The sequence below is a fragment of the Neodiprion lecontei genome, chromosome 1, assembly GCF_021901455.1.
Source record: "Neodiprion lecontei isolate iyNeoLeco1 chromosome 1, iyNeoLeco1.1, whole genome shotgun sequence".
Classification (NCBI taxonomy): Eukaryota; Metazoa; Arthropoda; class Insecta; order Hymenoptera; family Diprionidae; genus Neodiprion; species Neodiprion lecontei.
This window is the reverse complement of record NC_060260.1, coordinates 22,111,133-22,139,075: the sequence shown is the minus strand read 5'-3', so window position 1 is coordinate 22,139,075 and position 27,943 is coordinate 22,111,133. Positions and strand designations below refer to the sequence as shown.

The following is a 27,943-nucleotide window of genomic DNA, read 5'->3' as shown; positions in this document are numbered from 1 at the left end:
TGAATTGATAAACACACTTCGTCTTTTTGATGAATTTAATGTCCTCGAGTTTCGTTAAGGGAATTTAATGCTTAGAGTAACCGTTGGTTTTCTTTTTCTCGGCCCGTAAAGCAAAATTATGCGATAAGAATAACGATTTTGGTCGGAAGCGTTTACCGAGCTCAAGTTCAACTTGTACAAGGATGGATTAAGGTGCTTCCAATTTTCAACGGACATTACAATAAATGCCGTTCAGATCTGCGTAAACCATAATTATTCCTTTCGAAAAGCCAGTAATTTACAAAATGCGTCAATGTCAACGTGAAAAGAAAATTACTTACGACAGCTCGAACACTTTAACGTCCACCCTGTATCGATATTTATGTACAAGTCGTTTATATGTAGACAATATTGCTCGGGTATTGGATATTTACGGTATATGAATATTCGAGCCTCGGTTTCCGTGGTCTTGCGACGATTGAATGGGCTACAATATATTTTTGTTAAACACCGCACGTAAAGCGGGCAAGAGTTTCAATGAGGTGAATAAATTTCGCATAATTTTATGATAAAAACTCCATTACAAGAGGGATGAATTGTTTCTGCCTATTGTTGCCTATTGAATTTTTCGTTGGCAGTCCATGCAATTTTTAACAAATTTCAACTCAACTACAAGTTACATTCGGTGTGGATTATACGATCACCTCAAGCCTGCGAATAATGTGACGTCACACTAATTTCGAGACGTCTGTAATATGCTACATAAAAATGTCTGTACCTATAATTTAATTGAGTTGATCGCAAAAAATGTTGCGATTAGTCGAAATTGACCCAATTCGTTAGTCGTTCGAGGTTATTGAATATTGTTTTTGATTTACTCGACAATTTCAACCGACTGCTTTAATCATTCAAGTTGTTTATATCCACTCGAATAACCTTTGTAGCTTGATAAATATTTTTTAATTCTATGAAATATTCGATCACCCGAAAATGATTTATTTTACTGTACATTGGGAAGTTCAAATTACGAAAGTCACATAGTTTGTCGATGAAAATGTTTATCTGAATCAAACTTTAATTAATTTCAGTTGAATAATTTCATTCGATTCAAGTAATTCTGACGCAGACCAAGCAGATAGTATATTTATGAATTTACCAAGAGTTAGACTTTAGGTAAGAAAAGTGTTGACTATTGAACAGAAAATTGTACTTGTTGTTGTCCTTATCGTTGGATTTCTTTTTCAAGTCTGCAGTAAAATTTTGTCGTTATATAGTATTCGTTTTACCTTATATCATCATCATTTACAAATTTGACAAAGCAAGAGGAAACTAATTTAGATCGTTGATGAGAAAACAAAAGTTGGATTTTGTGAACGCCACGTGCATAATTCTGGGTTGAAATGAACGGTAATAATTCAAGTAAAAGAGAATGTCACACGTAATGTAATCGCGATTACAATCGCTATGAATTTCCCTGAAGAACGTGGCGAACCTGTTCTCGTGGGAAAGCAAGAGCTATATTTCATATTTCTCTGTCCGGCTGCACACTACCAGCAATAACATAATAATAATTCTCACAGCGTTGTGGTTTTTTTTTTTTTTTGCTATAATTATGTGAAATGTCCCAGATAACACGCTGTAGATAACAATAATGGCATGGCAATGTTGGTGCTAATTTTTCCTGGTGATATTAAATACCACATAGCAGCCAAGCGAGATCTAAAATCGCCCAACCATCATTTGGCGTATTGAAAGCGTTCGTCACTCGTCATTAATTCTAACGATAACGAAACAGGAAGGGAAAAGTTTTTGCAGTCCGACGACTCTTACCTGTCGATTATTTTGCAATAAAGCAATTCTATTACAACCTACCGTAAAGATATATTGAAAATGTTGGATGTGTCTACAAGCAGCTTTCGGAATTTGGCTTCAACGTGTATTCATTAAATCTCCAATGCCGTTTTCTATAATTATGAACGAAAGTTTTATTTTATTTTTATCGATTTGTGAGGAAAAACTTTGCAAATTTAGTAGTTTTACAGCAACTGAGATCTTCGCAGAAGCAAATGGGTGTACGAGAAAAAAACAGCATGATAATGAAGGGTGGACGGGTCTTTATCTCTGAAGATTCTGACATAAGAGCATTATAGCCGAGCGGGAATATAAAACAGTTTGAGCAAGAAACATAATGACGCTGAAAAATAAAAAAAAAAAAAAAAAAACAAGATAAAAAAACAGAGGCTGGAAAGTTTTCTAAACGTCACTATTCAATCATCCTTGAGATTATATTTAATGATGTTGGTTGACCTAAAATCGATTCTTTATATTAATTTTGTTAAGAGATGATCTTGCTTTGAAAAGGTATCGAATTATTGTAATTGGGAGGGAATCCAGCTCCACTCGACCACCCTCCGCACCTTCTCACCTTCGATTCTTTTTCCTTTTGAGATTTTTCCAAACCACGTTTTTTTTACAAACTTTTCCAGGCTCTCGTTCCGGAGGTTTTAGCAGCCAAAGTTCAACAATTTTTAAAATGCAGGAATTTCCAATCAACGCTATCTCAGTATTGAAAAATCAATGAAACCGGCGTCATATATTGTAAAAAATTTCTTCTCGACAAATTCCTCAGGGCAAAATCGATAATCTCAAATTCTGACCGATGACGATATCTTTCCCTTCGTAGTTGTAAGTTTTTCTCAAGGTTAGCTACCTCACTCGAATTATCGAGGTTTCAAAATGTGAAACTCCGAAGCAAGCGGGTCTCTAATCATGTGATTTTAATTTCTTCCAGTTATCCGAGGACATCGGGTACGTCCTCTACTCGGCGTTGGGCAGCTTCTACATCCCATCGTGCATCATGGTCTTCGTATACATCAGGATATACTTCGCGGCGAAAGCTCGGGCGCGGCGTGGAATCCGGAAGCAGCCAAGACCGCGGCCAGTTGTTCCGGAATCACCGGACATAAGACAGACAAGTTTCACCCAGAGCACGCCAGCGATGGGGGCGAGGAGAACGGCTGGTTCGACGATGGAAAACGTCGCAACGATAGAGAACCAACCGATCCAAATACCCATAGTGACCTGCGACTTTGCCAGCGACATCAGCACCTCCGAAGCCGAGCCCGGAGGAGGCAGCAATCCTCAGCTTGAGGAGAAGGACACGTTGAAGGTAAGGAGGCGCCTCGGTCTTCCGGGCGCGGATTTTCAATTTTATCCTAATTATTTTGGCACGGGCGTTGCCAGGGTAACTTGGCAGGCATGTTGTACTCAAGGCGTAAAAGTTAAAATGAACTCGGGAGGTGCGGAGTGTATACCGGTAATTAAATTCCTATCCCCATACCGAATGCCGGTGGAAGCTGGGGGTTACGGATATCTAGTAAGTGAAGGTAAAAAGTAAAAAACGACAAGTCTTCGATTCGACAGAAGCCTCGCTTCAATTTCCGTTAGGTATTTCCACAACGTTTTTCTCTCTTTATACGGGGATTTATCGATGTGCAAATAACCCCCATCATTTTCACAAGGGCATGCCCGGGATGAAATGAAAACTCCACTTACCTCGCAACGCTGATTAATTATACGGCTGCGATCTTGTATTCGATATGACGAAAGGGGAAATTATAGTTTGTTTGAACTTTGCAAAAACTTTTTTCGATCCTAATCGGAGTTTAACCACCTAAATGCCAAACGTTGCGGAATGGCATCGTAAAGTAATTCAATGTTTTTGGTGACTCGTTGTTGGGTGAATTTTCACTTTTGAAAGTACGTGTTTTAAGGATAATTGATATCAAGGAATCCGATTGTGACCGTGAAAAGTTATTTTCGAGATGAATTTTTCTTTTCAAAAACATTGAATAATAACGTTTTTTAGGTCAAATACGTGATTTCAAGAATTCCGAGTTATTTTTCTAATATAAGCTGTAGTTTTACTGTATGATAAATCACACCGACTCAAAAACAGTGTTTTTCCAAAGAAAAATAAATCCGAAAAAAAAAAATGATTGTTATTGCTATGAAGCCATTTGAGAGAATAATCAAAAAGTCGTCAACTTGGAGGGCTCAAAACTTTACGAAGGCGTGGAAAATAGAACTTTTTATGGTCATAATTGGATTCCTTGATCTCACGAATACTCAAAGCACACGCTTTCAAAACAATCAATTGACTCTAAGGTTAGACGTACCAGCAATGATGTAAGAACAATCGTTTTTTGATAACGCATGGAAATTAAATATAGAACTCCTAGGGAAGAAGCAAGTGGTTCTATACGCCGGGCGTTTAAGTAGAACAACTAAATAAGTAAATGCCCTTGAAACAAAGGAATGAAAGGCGGGAAAACGAATAAATTGAGAGGGAAGTCTAATTAAAATTTTAGTCCGGCTATTTCGTCGGCTGAAAAAGGTTAACCGACCTGTTCACGCATTAATGTACGTATTATAAAATGGATATAGGTATATAGGTAAGGAAAATTACCCACGTAGACCGTTATACGAACAGCCTATTTACACATTTTCACCATCCATCACGCATCCTCGCTCAACGCTGTCTGTCAGATTATTTCATTTGATTCCTAATCCGTACCGTATAACGTGGAAATTTTCGCGATAAATAAAGAGCTTTTAAAAGCCGAAACGAACGTAATTACGACGTCGAAGATGACTAAACGAAAAAAGAGAGAATGAAGAAAAACGTGGAATCCTACGACATTCAGCCTTGGGACTAATTACGTACAATTTCATCATCAAAAATGAAAGATGTACGTGTCTTAGATACATGGGGCATTCCATGGCAGATAGAATCACGTTCATCCCCAATCATCTCGGATCTGGCCCCGTTTTTTAGGCCGTTGTCCAGACCTGAAAACAGTCTTTTGGTTTTTGAAGAAAATTTTTTCGAACTGATATTTGTTTACGATAGCTTTAGGCATTAGAACGCCTGTTTAAAACACTTTAAAAGATCTTGAGATATTCTATGTTAGGTCCCAAGAATTTCGAACTTTTAAAAAGTGAAAAATAAATATCTCTTTTAACTTTCAAATACGCGCAGATGGTGAGTTGACTAATTTTGAAAGAATTGATATATTATTCCACTTTGTGAATTTAATTTATGAATAACATACCGAAGTCTCGTTATAAACTTGAAACTCAAATTCACGCGGATCGATTTTCATTTCATTATTTATACCTATGTTTATAACAGCTTTCTTGACTGATTACGTATTGTTTCGAACTTTCCACAGCACTAGAATCCATTTTGTGTACACTAAATAAGATTTATAAAAACTGTTTGAAATATCGTTTCAAATAAAGAAATTAATCCCTCACTCGTAAATTATTTAAACTCATCGTTAAGCAACTTCGTGATTAGCGTATTTGTCCCTGAATTGGGTCAAATCCTGTTTTTTTTTTTCTTGTCTAAAATGTATATTCGAATAACTTCCAAAAAAAATTAGGTCGTATTGTTTCTTTTTCCAAATGCACAAAAATGATATCTCAGACGATGGATGGAACACCATAAAGTTGAACAAAAATACTGAAATTCAATTGCCGTTGCTTTTTAGAGAAAAAAAAAATATTCGAGATCAATGTTTCAATTTACTGTATCAAATATGCACTTGTCAACATTAGAAATAAAAATTCAGAAAAAAGACTTATACTTACGCAGTACATAATGAATGAATTACTACGAAACAGTACAAACCGAATTACTATACAACAATGTAACGTTGGTTGGCAAATTTCAGATTAAAATTTATTGCGATCTGAAATTTAAAGCTGCATGCACGGAGGTGATATGCGCGGCGTGTTGCCTGATCGTGAAATCGAGAATCCAGAAACAGACTAATCCGTTTGTGATTCAACGTCGATCACAGCAGCTCTGTCTCATCCACCCTCGTCATTCAATTTTTAATCAATACCGTGTTATCACAAACACTAGTGCACAGGCTAGTGAGTTAACGGGCACCGCAACGTATTTCGATTCGCAAAAAATAGTTCATATATAGTATGGAAAACAGGACATACGCAGGAACGAATTCTCCATAGATGTACAACAGGACTAAAAACAATCTGAAATGCAACACTGCCTGTGAAATCGATTGATAACGCCGTGAAAATTGAGGACATTAATATCCCGCAAGGCGTGCGTGGTTATTATGTACCCAGAGAGAAAACGGACTAATTGAAGGAAAGTATGATTCCACTATCATAACGATATTAACGAACTTTGAATACAGTTTAATTTTAGTCCGGACCGTGCGCAGCATATGCTATGAATCCGATATAATAGACCTTTTTCCCTCGCGATTGAATTTCCAGCACCGTTACGTGTATTACAAAAAACAGCTGAGCTATTTTCAGTGAAACGAATACCCATTTTTCATTCAATTTCATTTCGTCGATATTTATTCTTTGCCCACTCGGCAACTGGCGAAAACAAAAATTTATATCGGTACCTAATGCTAATCTCTGCAATTTCCTGCCGAATTATATTTGGAGAAGGTGCAATATTTCTGGATTATTTTACGAGCGCGACAATGAAGCAGTATGCCCAACGCACTATACGCCAAGTTGAATTTCCATATTGGCAATATACCCGCCAATTTTCCCCCGTCATGGATTAAAACTTCACGAATTGGATTCGCGAATATTCATTTCTTTTCATTTCATATTTCAATAGGTCACACTGTGCAGAATGGATTAGAGATTATTTTTCGATTTTTCGATTTTTCGAATCTCGGATATCCTCGGGTTTACATCTCATTCGAAACGCTGTCTGTCGAACGTGAAATTGACTCGTAATGTTCGGAACCTCTGCTGCATCAGTTGAGGAAAAAAGGAAGTACAGTCAACGTCGATATAACGACTTGTCAAATTTTACGTTCGTCAAAATCCACCTAGGAATAATTTCGTATTAAACGCATTTCACACTTGAGCCGAAATTCCACGTTTTCTGGAATCCCTCGTTAAGTCAGATTGGACTAACCTTACGACAACCATGTGCTGACCTACGTATCACTCATGATTGACTAATGTGAAATGTGGATTTTCACACACAAACACCAAATATCGGTCACGAATTTTTTTTCACTTTAAAACCGTCAGTATTTATTGTTCTCAAGAAAAGAACAAAGGTACGCCACCAAGTTACCTTTAAGAATACCCTGATCGATGTCGGATACGTCTCAAAGTATCGAAGTCCACGTATCTCAAACGCGAAAATGGACTCAGCAGCCCCATTCCACCCATTATTCCGTACAAAAACACTTCAATCGATCCTCGTTTCACGCAGAAGTAAAAGAATTAATCCCAGTCCATGTAACCACAGTGTTAAAGCCTGATCGAAATCGGTCGAGTGATTTCGTGGTCATTAGCTGTCAAAGATAATTGAAAAAAAGTTTTTTTCTTACATGTCTTCTTCTTCTCCACGCCATGAAACAAATAGTATTCGCAAAAAATTGAGATGATCATTTGTAGGTGCGGCAATTAGATCATCAGTATTACTATTTCACGTTGTCATCGTGGCTTTCATAAGTCGTAGCAACGATATCAACTTTGAAGAGTTTTGATTTGCTGACAAATGGTTGATTGGTGCCTGCCAAGTACGTATAATACATAGCTCTTGGAATGATGTTTCGATATCGCTACACGGTACTGCGAGATCCGATTTCACGATGAATAGATCCTAGGGCTTGTGGATCTTTCACAATTTAACGACAGAAAATGGCAATACCTAACAATAAGTTGTTCTTGTAATTTTGTTGTGATGTGGTTTTGGTAACTTGCCGAATTTTTGAAAATTATAACTAAACAGTGGATGATACAGGGCATAGAATTTTTGTACTTCTCTCAATTTCTGCTATCTTTTTACTCCCGCCGGCCCTCGGTTACTTTCTCGCGCCGATCAATCACCTCGTTATCTGACCTGACTTACGTCGACCTGCGCATCGCCCTTACTCGTTGAAACAAATGTATTTTTTCCCCTCTGGGGTGCGCGGAAGCAGAATTAATTTCACACGCTAATAGTCGAAATTCACCTACCACGCCTCGAGACTTGAACCCATTTAAGTAATGAGTAAAAGTAAACTTTGACAGATTGGATAGAATGCAGATTTCAGTCAGGTTGCGATTGTGTTCTAGAAATCTTGATTTTGTTTTCAGGATATATGGCTCTTTCAAGTGTTTCGTACGTTCCTCGTCGGTAATTGGATATTGAAAAATTTATTTCACGGTTTCAAGTTGACCTCATTTATTGAAATTTCTGACTTGTCAAAAAAGTAACGACAAACAAACTTTCGTCCAACAAGATATTTTTTCGTTTCAGTTAGGAGAAAAAAGTGTATTAAAATTTTGAATCGAAAATCACCCTGCCTTGGAATACAGTGACTTGGTAGAAAAGGAAATTCATCAAAATTTCCAATATATTTTCGCCACAAAGGCTTTTTTCTCTCTCAAGTAACCTGTAACAATAGAAAATATTCTAACGACCGTTTTTGATCTCGGCAAAAGTGATCGTGACTCGGCTTTCCCAAAATTAGACCAATTAGTTGACTTACGGACGATCAATAATCAATATCTGTCGGAAGCAACTCCATCCGCTTCACGGATTATCAATACAAGAGCAGGTTGGCGATCGTCCCTTGAAAATTTGCTAACGAACAACGGATTCAACCTCGTGCTCTTTTGTCGACAACTCGCTTTGCTGTTCTTTCCCGTTATTCTTCGTGAAAGTTTCATGAATTAAGTTTTTACCTCGACTGGGCACTTCCGGTCCTCCCAGTAATCATTCTTCCCCATCAGTTTCCTCGGTCCAAGTCTCCTTCTCCAAGTCTTCTTCTTTTTCTCTGCTCATCCCTCCTCGCCCTATTTCGCAACCAGTTCAACCCTCCTCCCAGCCGCAGCAGCATCCCCTTGTTCCATATCCATTACTCAGATACTGGTCCTCGCTTTCAAAGCGAACTTGGCAGTCTCGCTTGTCCTTTTGAAAACGATGGGATGGATTCAGGCTGGAATAAAATCAATCAAAAATGAAAAGAACAGCAAGCATAGTAGGAAACAAATGAAACGCGTTAAAATTCGATTGAAATCAAATTGGATTTAGATATGTTAATTGGTCATGTGATTGTTATCTTCTGCTTACGAATTGCCGATAATTTGAGTTTACGGTTTGCATTTTTATTTCGATTTTATCAGACCTTTCACACATTGTTTCCCTGACGGATTGAGAAATATTATAGAAAACTAACGTAAGTGAAATACAAACGTATGGTTTATCAAAAGTATAATATGCTTTCTGACCGTCTGTTACATAACTTCTGATCAAAGACGGTGTTCCAAAAAGCTCGATTGTTTAACAGCGATAAAATCAAATCCAAACGCTTCTGCATGAATTCACGTATTATATCCAACCAAAAATGTAAGATACACGAACAATTTATCTGCTAGTGTAAACGATTTTTTCAAATTTTTTTTGACGTCACGACTACTCGAAGAGAAATGATGATTTGGAATCTTTGCAGGCAGCAGAAAAATATGTTTTACTTAAGGTGAAGAAGTTCTTCTTGAGTCAATAAAACATTGTTTTACGGTTGCAAATATTTAGTTGCCCCAAGTAAAACATATATGTAGGTATAGTTTTTTTCCCACCCGCGAAGAAGCTTTTGTTAATGAAAACAATTCCACAAATGTCTTGACTCTATTTGATATTCGTCAAATTTGCCTCGGTCTGATAATATAAATATGCAGTTTCCTTGTACCGCTTATTCTTGCTCCACACATTGCATATTTATCTAATTGAGTTGATGTGTATCAGAGACTTGTCCCAATAGCGCAATAAATCGATTTTATTATTATTATTATTACATTTGCCGAGAAAATTAATGAAACGGACCGCAAGAAGAAATAATGTTACATAACTTTTTTTTTTTTCTTTCATCATTGTTAACGTAATTCGTCGACGTCCATATAAGAACTGGCGATTCTTCGGAAATCTAACACACATTTCAACCCAGCGGACGCTTTTTTTCGGTAAGTTTGAGAAGGTTGATATCGATTGGTATACATACAATGGAACTCTGTTCTGTAATTTTATTAAATTTAGTATGTTACGTCCAGCATACTTCTCTATATTTTTCCTACTCGCTAACTCTCCCACAGTTCTTATATTAATATCATGGTCTCTGTCCTGTCCTCTTATCTCTACGTAGTTTCACGCTATTCACTATCGCGCTTACTCATCAAATTCTATTCCCTACCTTTAGCATCTTCACACCTTTTCTGCACCCGTACGTTTCAAGTCTCTAGCGACACTCCTATTCTAACTCTCGACAACTCCACATCTGGACTTGTTATACATCTTTCGCACAGCACAATTCATTCCTACCGGTATATCAACTTCTACGCAATAAACATATAATTGATATATCAAACATACTCAAGTTTAATCAATCCTCGTCCTGATTTCCGGTTGACCTGGAACGTAAAAGCGAAGCCAACCAGCTTACTCCTACCGCTCAGGATTAAACTCTACTCACGGACGTAACAAGTAGAAAAAAATACCCAAAAATCTGTTCCGATGTGACCTTGGAAATGAAGAGTTATTTAAAAAGTTTCCATAAAAAAAAAAACCACGCATTGTTATCGATTTTTCAATTATACTGCTGTTTTGTTAGTTATATACATACTTTGATGCAAATAGTTTAATTTTTCTCATCCGTTTAAATCCCTTTATTGGAAAGAAGATCTAATTACCGTGCTGTACCGATTTAAATAAATCACTATTCGCGTAATTAAATTATACACGTAAGATAGAATCTACTCGTACTACGGTTGTTGAAAATTATTTGAAATACATGTTCAATTAGAACTGTTAATCGATCGATGATATGACTATAAAGTGCACCGTGGTAGGATTCCCTTTGAAATATTCAAAGAATTGAAGAACGATGCAAGGGCAAAAATTAACCTAGAATTATTCAAACAATCAACACAGTAATGACAATGTCAAATATAATTGATTTTCAAGTCAGGACTGTCGAAATAATGTATCATTTCATTTAGTGATAGTGAATAACAAACATCTTCACTAGGCCAGTCAAACAAGCGATTTTAGGACCCAAAATTAGACTATAGCTTGGAAAATTTGTGAGAAAAAAAAACAAACGAAAACGCCAAAAAAAGGACCAACTTTTTGCACCGCGAATACTTAAAGCTCGAACGTTGTGACAACGACGAAAGGTCGAGCAAAAATGCATAGGACCAAATTCGTAGAGCATAAATCTTTCATCAAAAAACTCACCGACGGCAATTACCTAACTTCAATAGTTCGGTCCTCAGAATGGCCTCAAATATGATCCCGAAAACGCCTAGCTTCCGCTAAATCCCCGTGACCTGTTTTGAATTGGTGAATTCGGTTTCAGGAAAGGTTACTGAAATAAATGACCAATTTTTTCTGTGTGATCGAACATGTATAAGAAAGGATTTTAAGCCTCAAAAAAATGTTACATCGAGATTTTTACTTTAGTTGGTTATTTGTTACTGTTTTTTATTTTAGAAATTTCGTCTTTTCGTAAATCGGATCTAACGTTTGATAGTCCCATAATCATCAAAATTGAATGAAGCAGATTGTAATCACTTCGTCGTCCAGTGCTTTGAAAGTTCAATTCATTGACTTTCTGTCCGACTGTATGCAACCGTACTGCCGCTATATGCAAGTGAACAAATAAGAAAACTTTGATCACGAGTTTTAAAAAAACCTCATTAATTTTTTTTTTTTTTTCTTGTTCCTGCGATATAAATTTTTCCGCTTGTGGAATATCCTAGCGTTCTTCGTTTTTTTTCCTCAAAACTATTGTTTATAAATCGTTATAAATAATTGTGATGAAAAAATATATGACAAAAATTTATTAGACATATTTTTTTGTCAAAAAATTACAAAAAACTCAACGCCAAAGTGACGTTTGGTGATAAAAAAAAAAAAATTGCCTACAGCATTACGTGTCAATGCTTACACTATTCATTGGTAACAATTTCGTTTAAAAAAATTTGTCACGGTCGATATAATTTCTTTTTCACGTCCTCTAATCGATTTTAAACACATCTCATTCAATATAGTACCTGTGACGTTTATTTGAAAAATTTCTAGATTCACACCTCCAAGCATATTTGACCGGTCAACAACGTATAACGTAAAAGTGACTCGTAAAGCCTAAACGTACTTGAAACGAATGGAAGTTTATGAATATTTCATATCGAGTATGACGAGGGTCCTAAGCGTCTATCGTCGTCGCTAATTACTAAATGTTGACACATGATCAATTCTTCCAAGAATACTTGGGCCATCTGCATATATTTTGTACAGACTATACAATAGCAAACATGTTGTTCCTGTATCGAAACTCGGGCAAAAAGACCTCGATGCATGTAATTTTTATTGATTTATTTTTGAAATTTCAATCAGAATTTCAATTGAAATGTAAGTATTTTACCTGGGACTCGGGTTTCATAAAAATGAATGACGGTAATTGTATTTTCTTGTTTTGTTATTACAAGTATGAGCAATAAAATGCGAACGTAAGTTTCGCAGAAAGTAAAGACAGCAAAAAAAAATATATATATATGATCCTTTCGATAGTCTTTTAGATTATTCATAAAATTCTTTTAATCAGAGTTTGCTTAGATTTTTCGAATCGCTTTCATATTACACGTCATCGACCGGTCAAATATCCCAAGAGGTACCTAAGTAAACAAAATTGATTATATGTACATTAGAGTGTTTCAAAAAAACCGATTTTTTTTTTTCGAAGAACATTGAAAAACCTTCCGAGTGTCCCTCAAAAATGACCTCGGTAACATATGAGCTCTTAATATTGATATTTAGAGGTGGCGATTCTCTATTTTCTATTTCCCATTTAAATAACATGGGTAAATTTTTTTTTAAATTTAGAATTTTATTGCTCGAAAACGATTCAGTGTGAAGATATAAATGAAACATATTCTTGTAGGAAATTTTACGCTCTACAAAAAAGATCTGAATAAAAATTTGCGTAAGGTAAGTCGTTTCGGAGTTATCAGACCTCAAACATCGAACCGTTTGAAATAATGACGTTATTAATTTATAAATGCTACAAAATTGACTCATATCACTTAAATACACAATATTATTGATTTTAAAATTAAAACTATAGACTTCCAATGAAATGTTAATTGATAAATTACATTAATCAACGATATGAGTCAGTTTTGTAGCATTTATAAATTAATAACATCATTATTTCAAACGGTTCGACGTTTGAGGTCTGATAACTCCGAAACGACTTACCTTACGCAAATCTTTATTCAGATCTTTTTTGCAGAGCGTAATATTTCCTACAAGAATATGTTTTATTTATATCTTCACACTGAATCGTTTTCGGGCAATAAAATTCTAAATTTAAAAAAAATTTGTTCCTATGTTATTTAAATGGGAAATAGAAAATTGAGAATCGCCACTTCTAAATATCAATATTAAGAGCTCATATTTTACCGAGGTCATTTTTGAGGGACACTCGGAAGATTTTTCAATATTCTTCGAAAAAAAAAAATAGTCGGTTTTTTTGAAACACTCTAATGTACATATAAAAATTTTTTAAATATCGTACTATTGAATAACATGTTGGTATTACTTATCAATTGAAGTGCGTAAAAAAATCACAAAGGTCCTAAAAAATTATTTTAAACCGAAGGTCTTATAAACAAATGGTATGTGAATATCGTGGATGAAAATTTCGAAAAACACTATCTTGTAGAGCAGAAGAAATCGGTTATAAAAGCATTCTGATAACGTGAAGGTATGGTCGCAAACAAATTATTCATCCAACCAAAATTGATTTTGGTGTTTGGAACTTTTCTGTCATTTTTTAAAGGGCAAGAAGAATATGTTGAAATAATCATATGGTACTTAAATTGAAAATATTTGTTTACCAAGAGTATATGTTTAAAAATTCATACATAATGACTTCGAGAAGTGAAAAAAAAAAATGATCAGGTTGTTCAGCACCGTGCAGTATGAAATGTTCGTCTAATTGAACATCCGCAACCCGAGAAAGCTATTTAGAGAAATTTCAATTAATCAAGATGCACATCAAAATCACATTTCTTAGTTATTACTATACTGTATCGTTGACATCTCCTTGACGATTCAAACTTGCCCAGGTTAACTGCTAAGTATTATAACACATCTTGGGGAATATATTTTTTTGTAGAAAATTTCACTTTATAGGTCTTCTTATTGAATACATCGAATTATACGTCAGCGTTTCGACCCTAAGATGTGGATCATCTTCAGGACTGTTTATCACATCTGATACAAAATTCCAAAAACCAGAAAAACCGTAAAAAAAACCCTGAAAAAAAAACAAAAGGAAAGTAACTTTCCGTTGAAGACTTCTTTTCATTCTTCAATTTAATTTGTTTAACATTTAAAATTAAATTTACACCAACGACGAGGGCCCTTGGATGAAAATCACACAGGAAATTTTATTATAGTAATACCTATTTACGTTGAAAAAAGATAGGATTAACCGTGGACGAAATGCGCTGAACGTATTTTAGGGAACCGGGAAATGTATTTTTTTATTCGTGTTCACTTTCATTTTCACAAATATCATTGCTTCATATTTTTGAACAATTTTTTTTCGCTGCTCCTAACCCTTGATACACATGGTCCCGTCGGTTCATCCTCTAAAGCATTTCGAAGTGACCCGCGTGATATTAAGCGAGCTTTTCGATGTTTCAGGTGAGCGTGCCGCTGCAAGTGCAAAAGACAACACTGAAGGCGTCGCTATCGGTGAACGGCGAGGGTACGACGACCCAAACCATACCGGTGCGATGCAGGGCACCAAGCGTGGGCATAGACGTCGACATGGTCTCGGAGTTCGATCCATCCTCGTCGGACAGCGGGGTGGTGTCGAGGTGCGCGGTGGTCAAGCCCCTGAAGCTGCGTCTGTGCCAGCCGATATTCGGCCGAAAGACAACGAACAAGTTAAAACGGGAACAAGTCGACGTGGGCAAGGTGAAAGAGTGCCCGACGATAGAAGTGAAGCCGCCAAAGCCACGCGATCCGGAACGGGAGAAGCGTCGGCTGGCAAGGAAGAAGGAGAAACGAGCGACCCTGATCCTTGGCCTGATAATGGGCAGCTTCATCGCCTGTTGGCTGCCATTTTTCTTCCTCTACATCGTTAAGCCCCTCTTCCCCAGCCTCGACATACCGGAAAGAGCCTTCGCCATCGCCTTCTGGCTCGGCTACATGAACTCGGCACTGAACCCCGTCATTTATACCGTATTCAACAAGGACTTCCGACGGGCCTTCCGACGCATATTGTTCAAATAGTTGCCGAGGAAGCTTCGGGGCGATCGATCCAACCGGGATCCACGTGGCAGAGTCACTGTGACCAGGTAACACGAGGACACCTGCTCCGGTCACTCGTTCATGTATGACCGAGCCGTATTTGTAGTGTCCAACACTTGGATTATGGGTCAAACTCAGCCCCGGAGCTTGCGACACCGGTTATCGCCGATCTTGAGGTAGTTCAGCCCGCACGGTAGAAATCGAAGCTGTACTTTTTCACAATCACTTGTCGCGAAGCTGTTATAGGGTGAATATACCAGTTGTGACAATCGTTCGATCCGGTGGTTCATATTCATCGCATCTGAGGAAATCTGAGGTTAGGGCCACACGTGATACAGATAGGTGCTTAGATCTTTGTAAAGTGGACACGGAGGGAAAAAAATTCTTGAACCAACAAAATAGATTTTGTTTCGAGTCCATTCACTTCAATCTAGTAGCCCTTATTTGTTCCAAATATGATGACTTCGATTCGACGATTTCGATTTAGTTAGTTTGTCAAAATGATTTAGTCAAGCGACTTCCTTGATTCAACAAAAGCCTTTCTTGTCGCGACCGAGTGAAATATTGGCTCGAGCGAACCTTTTGATGTGCTGCCGAAATCGAGTCAACTGAGTATTATTTTATTTGAAGTTCGTGTATCGTTCCTCCAAGTCGTGTGTTCGTTGACAGAAACAATTGAGCACGCCGATCATAAAAGGGCCTCTCCACGCGAAATTTGGTCAAAGTATTGTCCACGGGTAGAAAGGTTGATGAAAAAAAGGTGCCACGCAAAAAAATTAAAAATATCAATAACCAAACGTGTCAAAAGTCGAAATTTTTTTGTTAGTATAATTTTTAAATCAGATTATTAGTTCAAGTAATGATTAATAAAAATTGCATTTATCATTGCGCCCAAATTCAATGTTTGTTAAAACTCAACTCGCCGATTCTAGCTCGATAACTGGTGAAATGATTTGAAATATTTACAATACGTTCAGAATACATACGTCACACCTCGAAAGTCGATAAGACGCATAAAAATTGAATTTGTTCATTTATAATTAATAACAAATGGTGAGGTACCAGTAACCGGGCTTCGGAAACTTTGACAGGAAAAAGTATGCGACGAACTTCAAGTTCGAGAAAACTTCCAGCGAGCCGTTTTTTCCGTGACGTTTGAAGAAAACTTTTCGAAAATTTTTTTGTAATTTGGTCAGAAATATTGTAACTATGAATGATTTTACAAAAAACGCTCGGCGAGTGAGCAGAGCTCGTCTAGCGTTTGCGCGTGGCGGTAATAGAAATTTTTTTTTTTGTTTTGCAGACTTTTTGAACACTGCAATGGTAAATTACAAAATTTGTTATTATTCAGTTATTTACAATTTTCACATCGTGAATCATACTCACGTACCATGCTTCTCGCCATTATTTATTGCAAGAATTTTAAGACTTGTATAATCATTGAGCTAGAATCAGTGAGCTGAGTTTAGAAAAAAATTGAATTTGGGCGTGATGAAAATTGCAATTTTTATTAATTATTACTTGAACTATAGTCCTATTTGAAAGTTATATCAGGAAAAAATGTCGACTTCTGACAGGTTTATTGATGGTATTTTTTTTTTTTTTTTTCTCTGACACAGTTTTTTTCATCGCGCTTCCTATCTGTAGACTCTACTTTCACCGAGTTGCGCGCGGAGAGGCTCTTTTATGATTGGCGTGCTCCATTAGGTAGTTCGAACAAAATAAGTGTACGAATCTAGCTAACAAAAAATTTACATCAATTACATGCCATACTTTGTTCATCTAAACAGAGATTGTTTGGCGTAACTGGTTCAATCAGTTGCAATAATTATTTAATTATTTGTTTTACGAGGTTGAGGAAACACCACATGCTATGAAACAAGTGGCTAATATATTCGTTATGAGAACCAGTACTATAAACGGCCACTAGGCGGCGAACTCTCTCGCTACGAAAATAGCCTCAGAGATAGTTATAAAACCGGGCTAAGTTGGCTGAGACGAATAAAGTGAAACGAATTTGTCATTACACCTGTCCCAAATAAAAGGTAGCATAGTGTCAAGTTTGAAGTCATCGAAATTGATATTGTCTATAAAAAAAGACCCGTGTTCAATTTATACTTCTTCATGGATAACAATGAATTTTTTGGTTTTACCCATTAAATATCAGGCAAATTCCACATTCGTTTTGAATCAACAGAATCGTAAATTATATCACTCAAAGAATACATGTATCGCGCTTGAATAACTCTATTGTTCAATCAATGCAAAATATTTTTGTAACAACAAATTCCAAGACCTGTTTCAACCGATGCAATCTTGATCTGACGACATGAATTAAAAACGAGCTAAATTTGTTTTGATACAACAATTTCATGTTTTTAATACAAAACGATTCGGATGTGTTCAATTAAATTCTTAGTCATTTCAATCACAGTATTTCCTGATACAAAATTCACATTATCGCAATAAACTCGCGTTGTATTATCTTGAATAAATTGATCGTCAGCACGATCATTCAAAGGCTTGATTCAATTCCATATCAAGTTTTTACAGAATTTTATAAGCTAGCCATAAACGAATGATGCGCTTTCCTCAATCATAGTGGCCATCATTCGTATGTATGTGTAGTTCGCATCTGGCGCAAAGCAACGCATTTCGCACTGTGATAACTCACGAGAATATTGTTTCGCGATGTTGACGGTTGCGGATTGGCTTACTGTCAAAACCCCTGAGACAATGTTTCAGGGAGAAGATAATTCATGCTCGGAAATTCTGTGGGAAAACAGAATCCGTGGGTGCTTTGAACTGATCTTATGGGCAAACTGTACAGTGATCTCGAACGTGACATTGGCTCTTGTAAAAGGCTTTATGTCCCTATTTCTCAGCGCGCTTCTTTCTTTTTCTCTCTGTTTCTCTCTTTCTTTCTCTCTCGCTTTCTTTCTCTCTGTTATCTCAAAGACGAATCACGACAAAAGCTACGGCTTACGGACATTTGATGTGAACGATTGTTACAGTTATTCGTTCGTATTTCAAATCGCATCTGAACCGCCACGTGGCATTTCATACTATTCGTATTCAAGATTGAAAAATATACATGTATAAACCATGTGGCTTCCGAAGTTTATTAATAATATGATGGTTTGTTCAACTGTCCATGTATTGAAAATTTTTCCAGGCCCGATTTTTCACGTCTGTCGTCATATTGAATTGATTTCAGCTGTAATACCAATATCGACTGCTCGAGTTTGATACAGAAGCATATTTATTTTCACACCTTCGATTTTAGAATATCATAACTGCTTATTAAACCCCATTTAATTTTCTATAAATAAAAATCTTCCAATCACCTTTTTTTGGTACGGTCGATTTATCTAGTGTAGAATATAGAATTATTCTTGAAGCCAAAGAAATCGGTTGAGATTTTCGTTTCTAAAACAGAAAATATCACTTCATCTCGCAACCGTTTCCGTTTACGATACACGGAACTCGAAATACAGAAAGGACCGAATAAAAATTGAAAAAATGCAGATTTTCTCACATGATCGTTCGAGATATTTCGATCTCACTCATAATCCCAAGCCGGCAAGACTCATTGAGAATGGAACAAGAATGATTTTTGCGACTTACACAATTCTAAAACACGGGTCCGTTACATTTTTTGAGATTTTGAACAGAATTTAATACGCCGTCTAGCTGCGAGCTCGATTCCCTCGATGAATAAAAAAAAAAAAAAAAAGAAAAAATGCTCCCTTACAATATATCTTTCCGTGAGATTTCAGTGACCTCGCGCATTTAGACCAAGAATCTGAAAAAAACAAGCAACTAATTAATCAGACAAAAAAAGTTCGACACAAACTTTCCCCATTCAAAGTTATTTGTTGCACAATTAGGTTTCACCCTCAATTGTAGCTGGTTTTATTTCTCCCATTGCATTAACAGTATGCACGTGTATACACGCGAGTGGGTACCTCGAGTAGGATCAGAGTGATCGTGTACGCTGAGAGTTGAAAATATCTGAGAGCGTAATTAGGGAATTCCGGTGAACTATAAGAGGGGCACGAAGCGTGAGGAAACCAATCGAAACTCGTACTTTGACGTTTAACCGAGTGAAAAAATTTTTCCAATGAGTAGAATCCTCTATATCCTCGTATACGCGAGAACGCACACGGCAAATTTGCACACTTCGCGGCCCTTTACAGTATTAGAAATTAATTGCTTTTCTCTGAAGTTTACCAAGCTCACAAAAACTTGCAAATCATGCGACGCGGAGTTGACCAAATCGCTTTAGCCAGGCAAAAGAAACGTATTAGCCATTTTTTGTGTCACCGATATAGATGAATCCACACGAGTTCGTTCGCGCGCAAAATAAGAAAACTTTTTAAATACAGATCTCAAAATCATTCTGTATTTTTGTTTTTTTAATTTTACCGCAAAATTTTTTCGAATAAATTATATTTACTCGTGTGTTTAAGGAGCTCGAAAGTGAATTGAGCCGAATGAAAACGGAGTGCAGTGCACAAGCTTGTGATGTTTTAAAGATCGAATTCAGTTGTTCATAAAGAAGTTGTACTTGCTACCGCCTCGTTGATCACAACCTTTTTCAGAATTTATATGACTTTTACCGTAACTGTTACGGTACTGTGATTCGTGTCTTATTTTCTCACTCATCTGGTGTTTTTCATGATCTTAAAACCGAGACGAATATGGTATTCACAGTGAACTAGAAAATATGGTTCTACGGCAAATCGTAAGAGCGAATAAGACATGAAAAATAAGAAATCTATGTATACATATATGTAGAGGTACGTATAGGTATATCACATATATTATTGCTAACGCATATCAAGGCATTATTTGTTTATTTTCAATGACAAATCAAATTGTACCTACACACTTATATAGACAAGAAGAGAAAGAAAAAGCCCACAGATCAAAAATGCAATATCAAAAAGGAGCCTTAGAATGAAACGAGTGATTTCTCAGCTATAATAGAATTCATTGCATTTAAAAAATATATACGATAGATTTTCTATAATATTGAGAGAAAAGTTACACTTAATATATGATTAAATTATAACGATATGTACACATATATAAGTGCACCGTGTCAAGGACGGTATATGATTGTATATGTATACGTATATTATACACATACATGCAGTAGCCTTCCGTTTTTCCAATTATACTATGATAAAAATAGATGATAATAATATAATGAAAATTCCAATAGTAATTCATACCGTAAAAGTAACCTTCTAAATTAAATAATAATCAAACCAATACTAATATATACGCAAAAAAAAACAAAAAAAAAAAAAACAAAAAAGAACAAAAAAAAAAAAACAACAACTATACGACTTCGCCTTTTTATAGACCAAACGATTTTCATCGTCGCGCTATATTATGTATAATACAGTTTTCTCGTTTATAATTACGCAGATATTGAATTAATTATTGTAACTATAAGGCGTGTTATACATTCTGAAAATTATTCCGGCTAAATCGAGCTATTCAAGGTACAAGTAATTTTCTGCGTGCTGGCGCAGTGGATGGCGGTCAGAAATTTTTTAAATATACTTCTCGCACGAAAAATGACATTTTATATAATTGAGAAATGACGTAGCCGCCGAAAAACAGCAAGTTTTCAAACCCCAAACTCTCCCCTCTTCTCGTCTTAATGAAAAAAAAAAAAAAAAAAAATTAATCATAAGATTAAAAACAAAATGAAGTCGAAAAATGATGACAAATCAGACCCTCCGAACATCGGCTTTTTCCCCACGCAACACAACGCACCCGCAACATATTCCAATAGTTATAAATTTCAATATACAAATTCACGATACGACAATCCGTTAATGATGGACTTATATAAGGGAAACTAAATGAAACTGAAGAAAAAATAAAAGAATCCAAAAATCATTGACAAATAACGTGAGCAGCTTTCCTACTATATATATTACATGTATATATATATATGTAGCTTTTACGATATGGTAGATCGAAAGGATATATGATAGATTACAAGATATATATCCGATAATTTGCAACTTATATAAATAAAACACACACACACACACACACACATACGCATACATTTATAAATACTTAATATACTCAATATTCATGACTAAACATGTACTGAATTGCATAACAATACGTTCTGTACATATATATATATATGGTATATATATATATATATATGACGTCATGTACCGTACTGATCGGTATAAAAAAAATCATTCATTGTAAAATTGTATAGATAATTAGAAAAATGAATTACATGCAAGTATAATCATATGTAAATCACAGTGAAAAAAAAAGTATAGAAAATGCGACAAAAAAAAAAAACATTAAAAAATAATCATAATAACAATAATTCTAATTCAAGTTACAAAGCGAATCTAAATGTCGTAGATGCGTTCGTATATTATGCATTACAAATGCAGCAAAACCTCGTTATCGTGAAAAGAAGAGGCCTGAACGGGTTATTATAAAAACGAGGTTCTGCAGTAATTAATTATATACAGATGATAATAGGGCGTGTAGAAGTGCGTGATTCATTACATCCATGCATACTCGTATGCTATACATGCTATATATATATATATAGAATATAGATACTTAAATACGTGAACGTGTTCCTGTTTCTTTTCTACTTCGATATTACGTGAAAAGTGTAATTATCATTACGATAATAATATAACTTGCAATGAATGACATACATGCATACGAAATGCGGGAAATTATGAATCATACTTTTACATCATAATAAGTCCACGGTCTGCATTTGTGTAACATATTACGTAAAATATATTTCAACGTGTCCTGCGTACTTTATACATTATATATTATTATACGTGTATGATATTAATATTAAAAATTATTTTTACGAAAAGTGAATTAAAAAAAAAAAAAGTCGAATCTCCGTGTGTAATGTACCATATGAATCAGTAACTTGTAAAATTATGAGATATACTCACCTTGTCACACGTTATACGCGTATAGAAATCATTGAAACGTAATTAAGTACGATTGACAATTAAATATATACACACACACACACGCATATATTGTGTAGATTATATTATGATTTGAAGAAGGCCTTAGGCATTAACGTTCGTAATTGTTACTTTTATTTTATTACTTATAGAAGGTAACCGAGAGAAGATAAATAAAAAATAGACTCAAGGAGAAACGGTGAGAAGAATTCAATCTGTAGCCGAGATACCGTCGCAAATATCTTTACACCTGCATCATGTTAATATATAGTGCAGGTTATAGCAGACTATAATTTCGGATCGTCGCTAAATTACACCCACATATGTATACATACCTATATGCATTAGGGTATTTGAAACGAACATTATTTCCTTTCCTCGAAATAGATTTAAAAGTTCTATTCCGGTATAAAAATACACATGTTAAAATTTGATCTCTTAATATTAACATTAAGAGGTTGCGCATCGCGCATTTTTATTTTTCATAAGAATGATACGGGAAAAATGATTTTTGCTCTTCCTGATTCTAATACCTGGCTAACACGATGTGTCGTGCAGAAAATTCACAATCACATTTTCCGTAGAGAATTGAACAATCTTCGAAAAACAAAAAAAAATAAAAAATCGTTTATTATTTTCTGATAAATTCACTCGTTCAAAAGTTATTTAAGGTTGAAAGAGTAGATTTATCATAAAATGATGAGACTTATTTTCAAAAGCATGCAACTCTTCAACCTGTTTCAATGGGAAAAAAAAGTTTTTTTTTTTTTTTTTTTTTGGAACACCGTAACATACATACGTACATACATGCGAATATACACCTGTCTACATATACATTATATGTAATTTTGTCTGCAATAATCTCGCGAATCTGTCTAAATCCTCGCGATTCTATTCTTGAGTTTCTCATATTTTCTAGAACACGTATAATTATCGTTCTTGACTAACCTAAATCAATTATTGTTATTATTATTGTTATTATCATCATTACGAGTATGATATACAATTATCGAAACAAAGTTGAATAATTGAAAAGTACGATAGTGAAAATTAGGTAGGCAAAAAGAAAAAAATAACTGAACGTTATAAACGCGACGGTTCTCAGGTGCAGAAATATTAAACTAAGGATAATAATGAGAGAAGAAAAAAAAAAGTGAATAAAATAAACTTAAAAAAAATTTATTGATAATATTGGAGCAATGAAATCACTGTGATATCACTAAAACGCTTTTAAGGTGTGTTGGGGTTGACAAAAGCAACATGGCCGGTAAAAACTGAAAAAAAAAAAAAAAAAAAAAAGAAAAAACAAAGAAGAAAATTTAATATACGTATAAATCATTGTATCGTATGAAAAATCATTATTATTATATTATTATTATTGATACTTTTTATTAGTTAAAAGATCTGATCAACTATATATGTATATTGACTATTATTACGAATTACTATCGTCTAACGGTGTTGGTTGTCTGTTATGAAAATCTGTAAATATATCGGGTTGCAGCTAGTGGAGAGAATCATGTAAAGATGTTCTAGCAAAGAAATTCCAGTTAAGGGATGTCGGTGAAATTCATATTTCACAATCCCGATTACACGATAGCTAGCCTGGGCATTCTCGTTCGGATCTCAGACTTATAAGTAATAAGTTTCACGTAGTTTTACGGTTCTAAATATTGCACATACATGCAGTTTGCCATTTAAAACACTTGAATCGTTTAGCAAAGTACAATATACATACATATATATATATATATTATATATGTATGTAGGTACGCCACGTAAATTTTAGTTAGTCAAAGTAGGGATCGTATCACCTGTGCAAATTTCATCTTCACACTTTTATTGAATAACTATTGCGGATAAAACAACGCACACTTAAATGTATTCCACGACCTTTGACATGTTTTGAAAATAGTATAGGTAGGCAACCAGATGAAATTCTTATGGAAACTAATAAATTTTCCCTCGATTCCTATGGGGTACTATAATTGTCGCATTATTAATTTGTTCCTTTATGCATCCAAATATTTCAATCGAAAATTAGAGTGTATAGTGTCAGGGTACGGAAAACTTTTTAAAAATTTTCAACCCTAGGCAAAAGCTGTTCAGTAGCTCATTTTCTGTGATTTTATAGTAACGATTCAACAATATTGATGGTAGTAAATTCTAGAATGAAAAATAAAATTTTTGCCCAGTCTTTTGTGAAAAATTCATTGCATCCCTGAACACGTGTTTACAATGGGTATGTGTAGTTACTTACATAGATGCACGTCTACCGTATCAAAGCATGTCAAAGTACGAAAGTGGTTGAAACGCTCATACGGGAGGAACGCGTGGACAATTTCAGGAGTTTGGGCCGAGCTTTGAACCGCGTATGAAATGTGTAAATGAGAGCAAGAGAGAGAGAGAGAGAGAGAGAGAAAAAGAGAAGACGAAGCTGAGGATTCAAAGTGTGAAAAAAAGCTACACGTGCAAGTATTACGAATCAGTATCATCACAAAATGGCAATTTCTAGTTTGAACAGTCAGAAGTAAAGAGAGTTATAAAAATTGTTTTAAAAAAATTCATGATCGTCAGATCCTGTATTTCACACGTTATGCTGACACTGCTAATGAAACTATAATCTAGTGTAGCTTACTGTCAGCTACCAGACCCGTTATCGTCCGACTTAAATATGTACTCATGCTTTACCCTCGGAAAGTGTAACTCTGCTTCGTATGACGTATGTAATTACGTCCTGCGAACAAAGTACAGTACTACTTCATGCAGTATATACTCACACGTAGAGAAATTACTCGTTTTCTCTCGCTTTGTGTAACATACTCAAAAAAATAGTCAAAATTTGACTTGTGCGCTGAGCTTTACTTCGAACACGACGGGTCTTGACAAATAGGCAATGACAACAACTGAACTAGGATGGATTCTTTACTGTCAAATACTTATTATTCAATCGACTCACGTCCATATTTTACCTTGTGGTTCGCGGCTCAACTCTACAATGACTTTCCGTTTTTTCATTCGTTTTTTCCAATCTTGTTGCAAGCTTTGATTCCCGGGGATGCTATAAATGTGTCCTGAAACGGAATCGGCAAATTGATGTGAAGTACGGGAGATATTGTTTTAACAAACCAAGGAGTCAACCATCCTACCGTTAAACGAATCCTTCACTAGAGTAAGACGTTCGTTTTAGTTTCTTCTCAGGATTTCTTGAACAATCGTTATTTACCATTATCTGGTATGCATACTATCGTGTGAATAGTTGCTTCATTTTCGAAAGTGTTGAAACTTTTCTCCTAGATCGGAGCAACCAGAAGCCAAATACACGTTAACAAAATTAGGACTCTTTGTATCTTTGGTTAAAAATAGCAGACGGAATACGACTCTCTAGGAACCTCGAAAACAAACACGTTATAATTTGTATCGAAATGAAACCCTTCCATCACTCGAACTGAATAATTTTGCGCGCTCCTAATTTCTTACATGTTATTGAAATGAAAAAGTCATGTAACGTGAGAACCCGCTGAACTTGAGCCAAAAATCCTGTACATCGAAAGGATTTTTAGTTCGGCCGCAACTGAAAATAGAATCTTATGCCACTCAGGTGAAAAATCATGCCCCAGTCCGACAACGAAACAGTATAATATATACGTATGCTTCAATGAATTTGTACTTTTGGCAATTTGCCGTTCGGGCAAAAGGATCGCGGTGGTCAGGAACAGCGATGGTTGGTGCGACGGGACGAAGGGGAAGGAAGTCCGGCTCGTTCAAAAGCCACGGTGAATCGCTTGCTCGCTAATTGCCCCAATTAATTACCACCGGGTACCTCTATATGTTACCACTTCTCTCTGACCATGCATAAGAATCTGAAACTTATGTTATACCCGTGCTGATCCGATCCACCGTTTAAAACCGGGCAAAAAACAAACATGAAAAAGTCCAGCTAAGTACCTATACGATTAGCAAATTTTTTCCCAGCCGCTAGCCGGTCTCTGCGCCGTTTATTCGCTCCGAATTTCATAAAACTTTGGATTTTAGTCGTTGTATTCAATTGTTGTAGAATGATTTTATTGCTTTATGCGAAAGGTTTATGTTACGCGTGAAAAAATGTTCACGTGATTAACTATAATTGGTAAAGGCACGAGAATAGTTTGAGTTATATAGACTTGCCTGTTATATAAGGTACGTTACTTGCGGTGCTGAAACTACCGAAATTGCTCACAACGCAGCGCTGAGCACCCGAGAACCAAAGTTTGCAGATCAACTCTTTTTGAAACTACTCACGATTCGATAAGCCGGAAAATTTCGGGTCTAGGAAATACGAATCCAGCAATGAGCAAAAGAACTTGGCAGAATTTCACTGTTTACTCATGATGATATATTTTTACTTCGTTTGTCTGGATTAGATTGAATATTTTATTTTATTTCACACTTCAATTGCTCGATATAACTTGAAGTGACTTTTCACAAATGTAAGCAGTTTTCAACCAACGCACAATATATTAAGTTTACTTATTGTTAATTTGCCAAGTCCGCTGTGCGATGCCTCGATCAAACACCCAGTAAATGAACAAAAATCACGTTCGATATACGAAGGCAATAGGCAAATTGCTTTCCTCGTACCACAATTTTCTTCCTCGTTATACAAAGAGCACAATAATACATGAGTATTGACACGATATTCTGAAATGAATTTGTAATTATAATTCCAGGCTCTTAAACTCAATTTCACATATACACACATATTATATATGTACATACATGCAAGCATGTATCATGAATTATACGTGTACCATCCAATATTTAATTCAACCTCATAAGTTGAACACGAGCTGTTGATGATTGCTATTTTTGCAACAACCCAGCGAACTATGCGATCGAGTTAAAGATGTAAGAAACGTACAGCCAGCTCGAAAATGTGTCGAAATAAAAACTCGACTCGACTAAGGTTTGCAAAGTATTACTGACCATCGTCAACTTCAACATGATTGAAATATTGCCTCTGGTTTTATATAAACAAAGTTTTGAACACTGAATTCCAGCTGTAAATATCCTGCTATTAACAATGTCAGGGACATCGCGTTATTCCACTATTTCTCTATCGGAAAATCCATACAGTTGATAAAATTTTGTTGAACAATAGCTCATTTTATTCATACAAATGAATATAATCCTAGTAAACTGAAACAGACTTTTCTCTGAGCTCGTCACAATTGGTTATGAAAATTCGATGTGAACAATCGTTTTAGTTCCAAGATTACAAACTTGTAAGTTGGCATTAAAAATGTTATATCTAACCAATATTCAACTCAAAAAATCTATGGATTATTGAATCACGAATAAAATGACTTACGGTTAATCAGAATTGCAGGATAAGCGATCTGAATTTTTCGATGAACGATAGAAGAATAATATTACTTCTCCTGAAGTATTTAACTCCAATGAGTCTCTATATTTGAAATTCAACGTTCTATAGTCTGTTTTTCTTTTGCAACACCTGCTTGAAAAATTCAATTTTCAAATCCCGTCAGATGTACAGACCCTTTTTTCGAACGGTTCAATAATGAAAAGTTGGCGCATGAACATATTC

At 35.5% G+C, this 27,943-nt stretch overlaps 1 protein-coding gene across 1 annotated transcript in view; it reads left to right on the top strand.

The window, feature by feature from the left end:
- LOC107218025 (alpha-2A adrenergic receptor) overlaps positions 1 to 16,150 on the top strand; it is a 199,578-nt gene extending 183,428 nt beyond the window's left edge. Inside the window, exons 2-3 of the mRNA XM_046735487.1 lie at positions 2,771 to 3,148; positions 14,747 to 16,150. Coding sequence (XP_046591443.1) covers positions 2,771 to 3,148; positions 14,747 to 15,340 — 972 coding nt within the window. The 3' untranslated portion in view covers positions 15,341 to 16,150. The remainder of the gene's footprint in view (positions 1 to 2,770; positions 3,149 to 14,746) is intronic.
- The last annotated feature ends 11,793 nt before the right edge of the window (positions 16,151 to 27,943 follow it).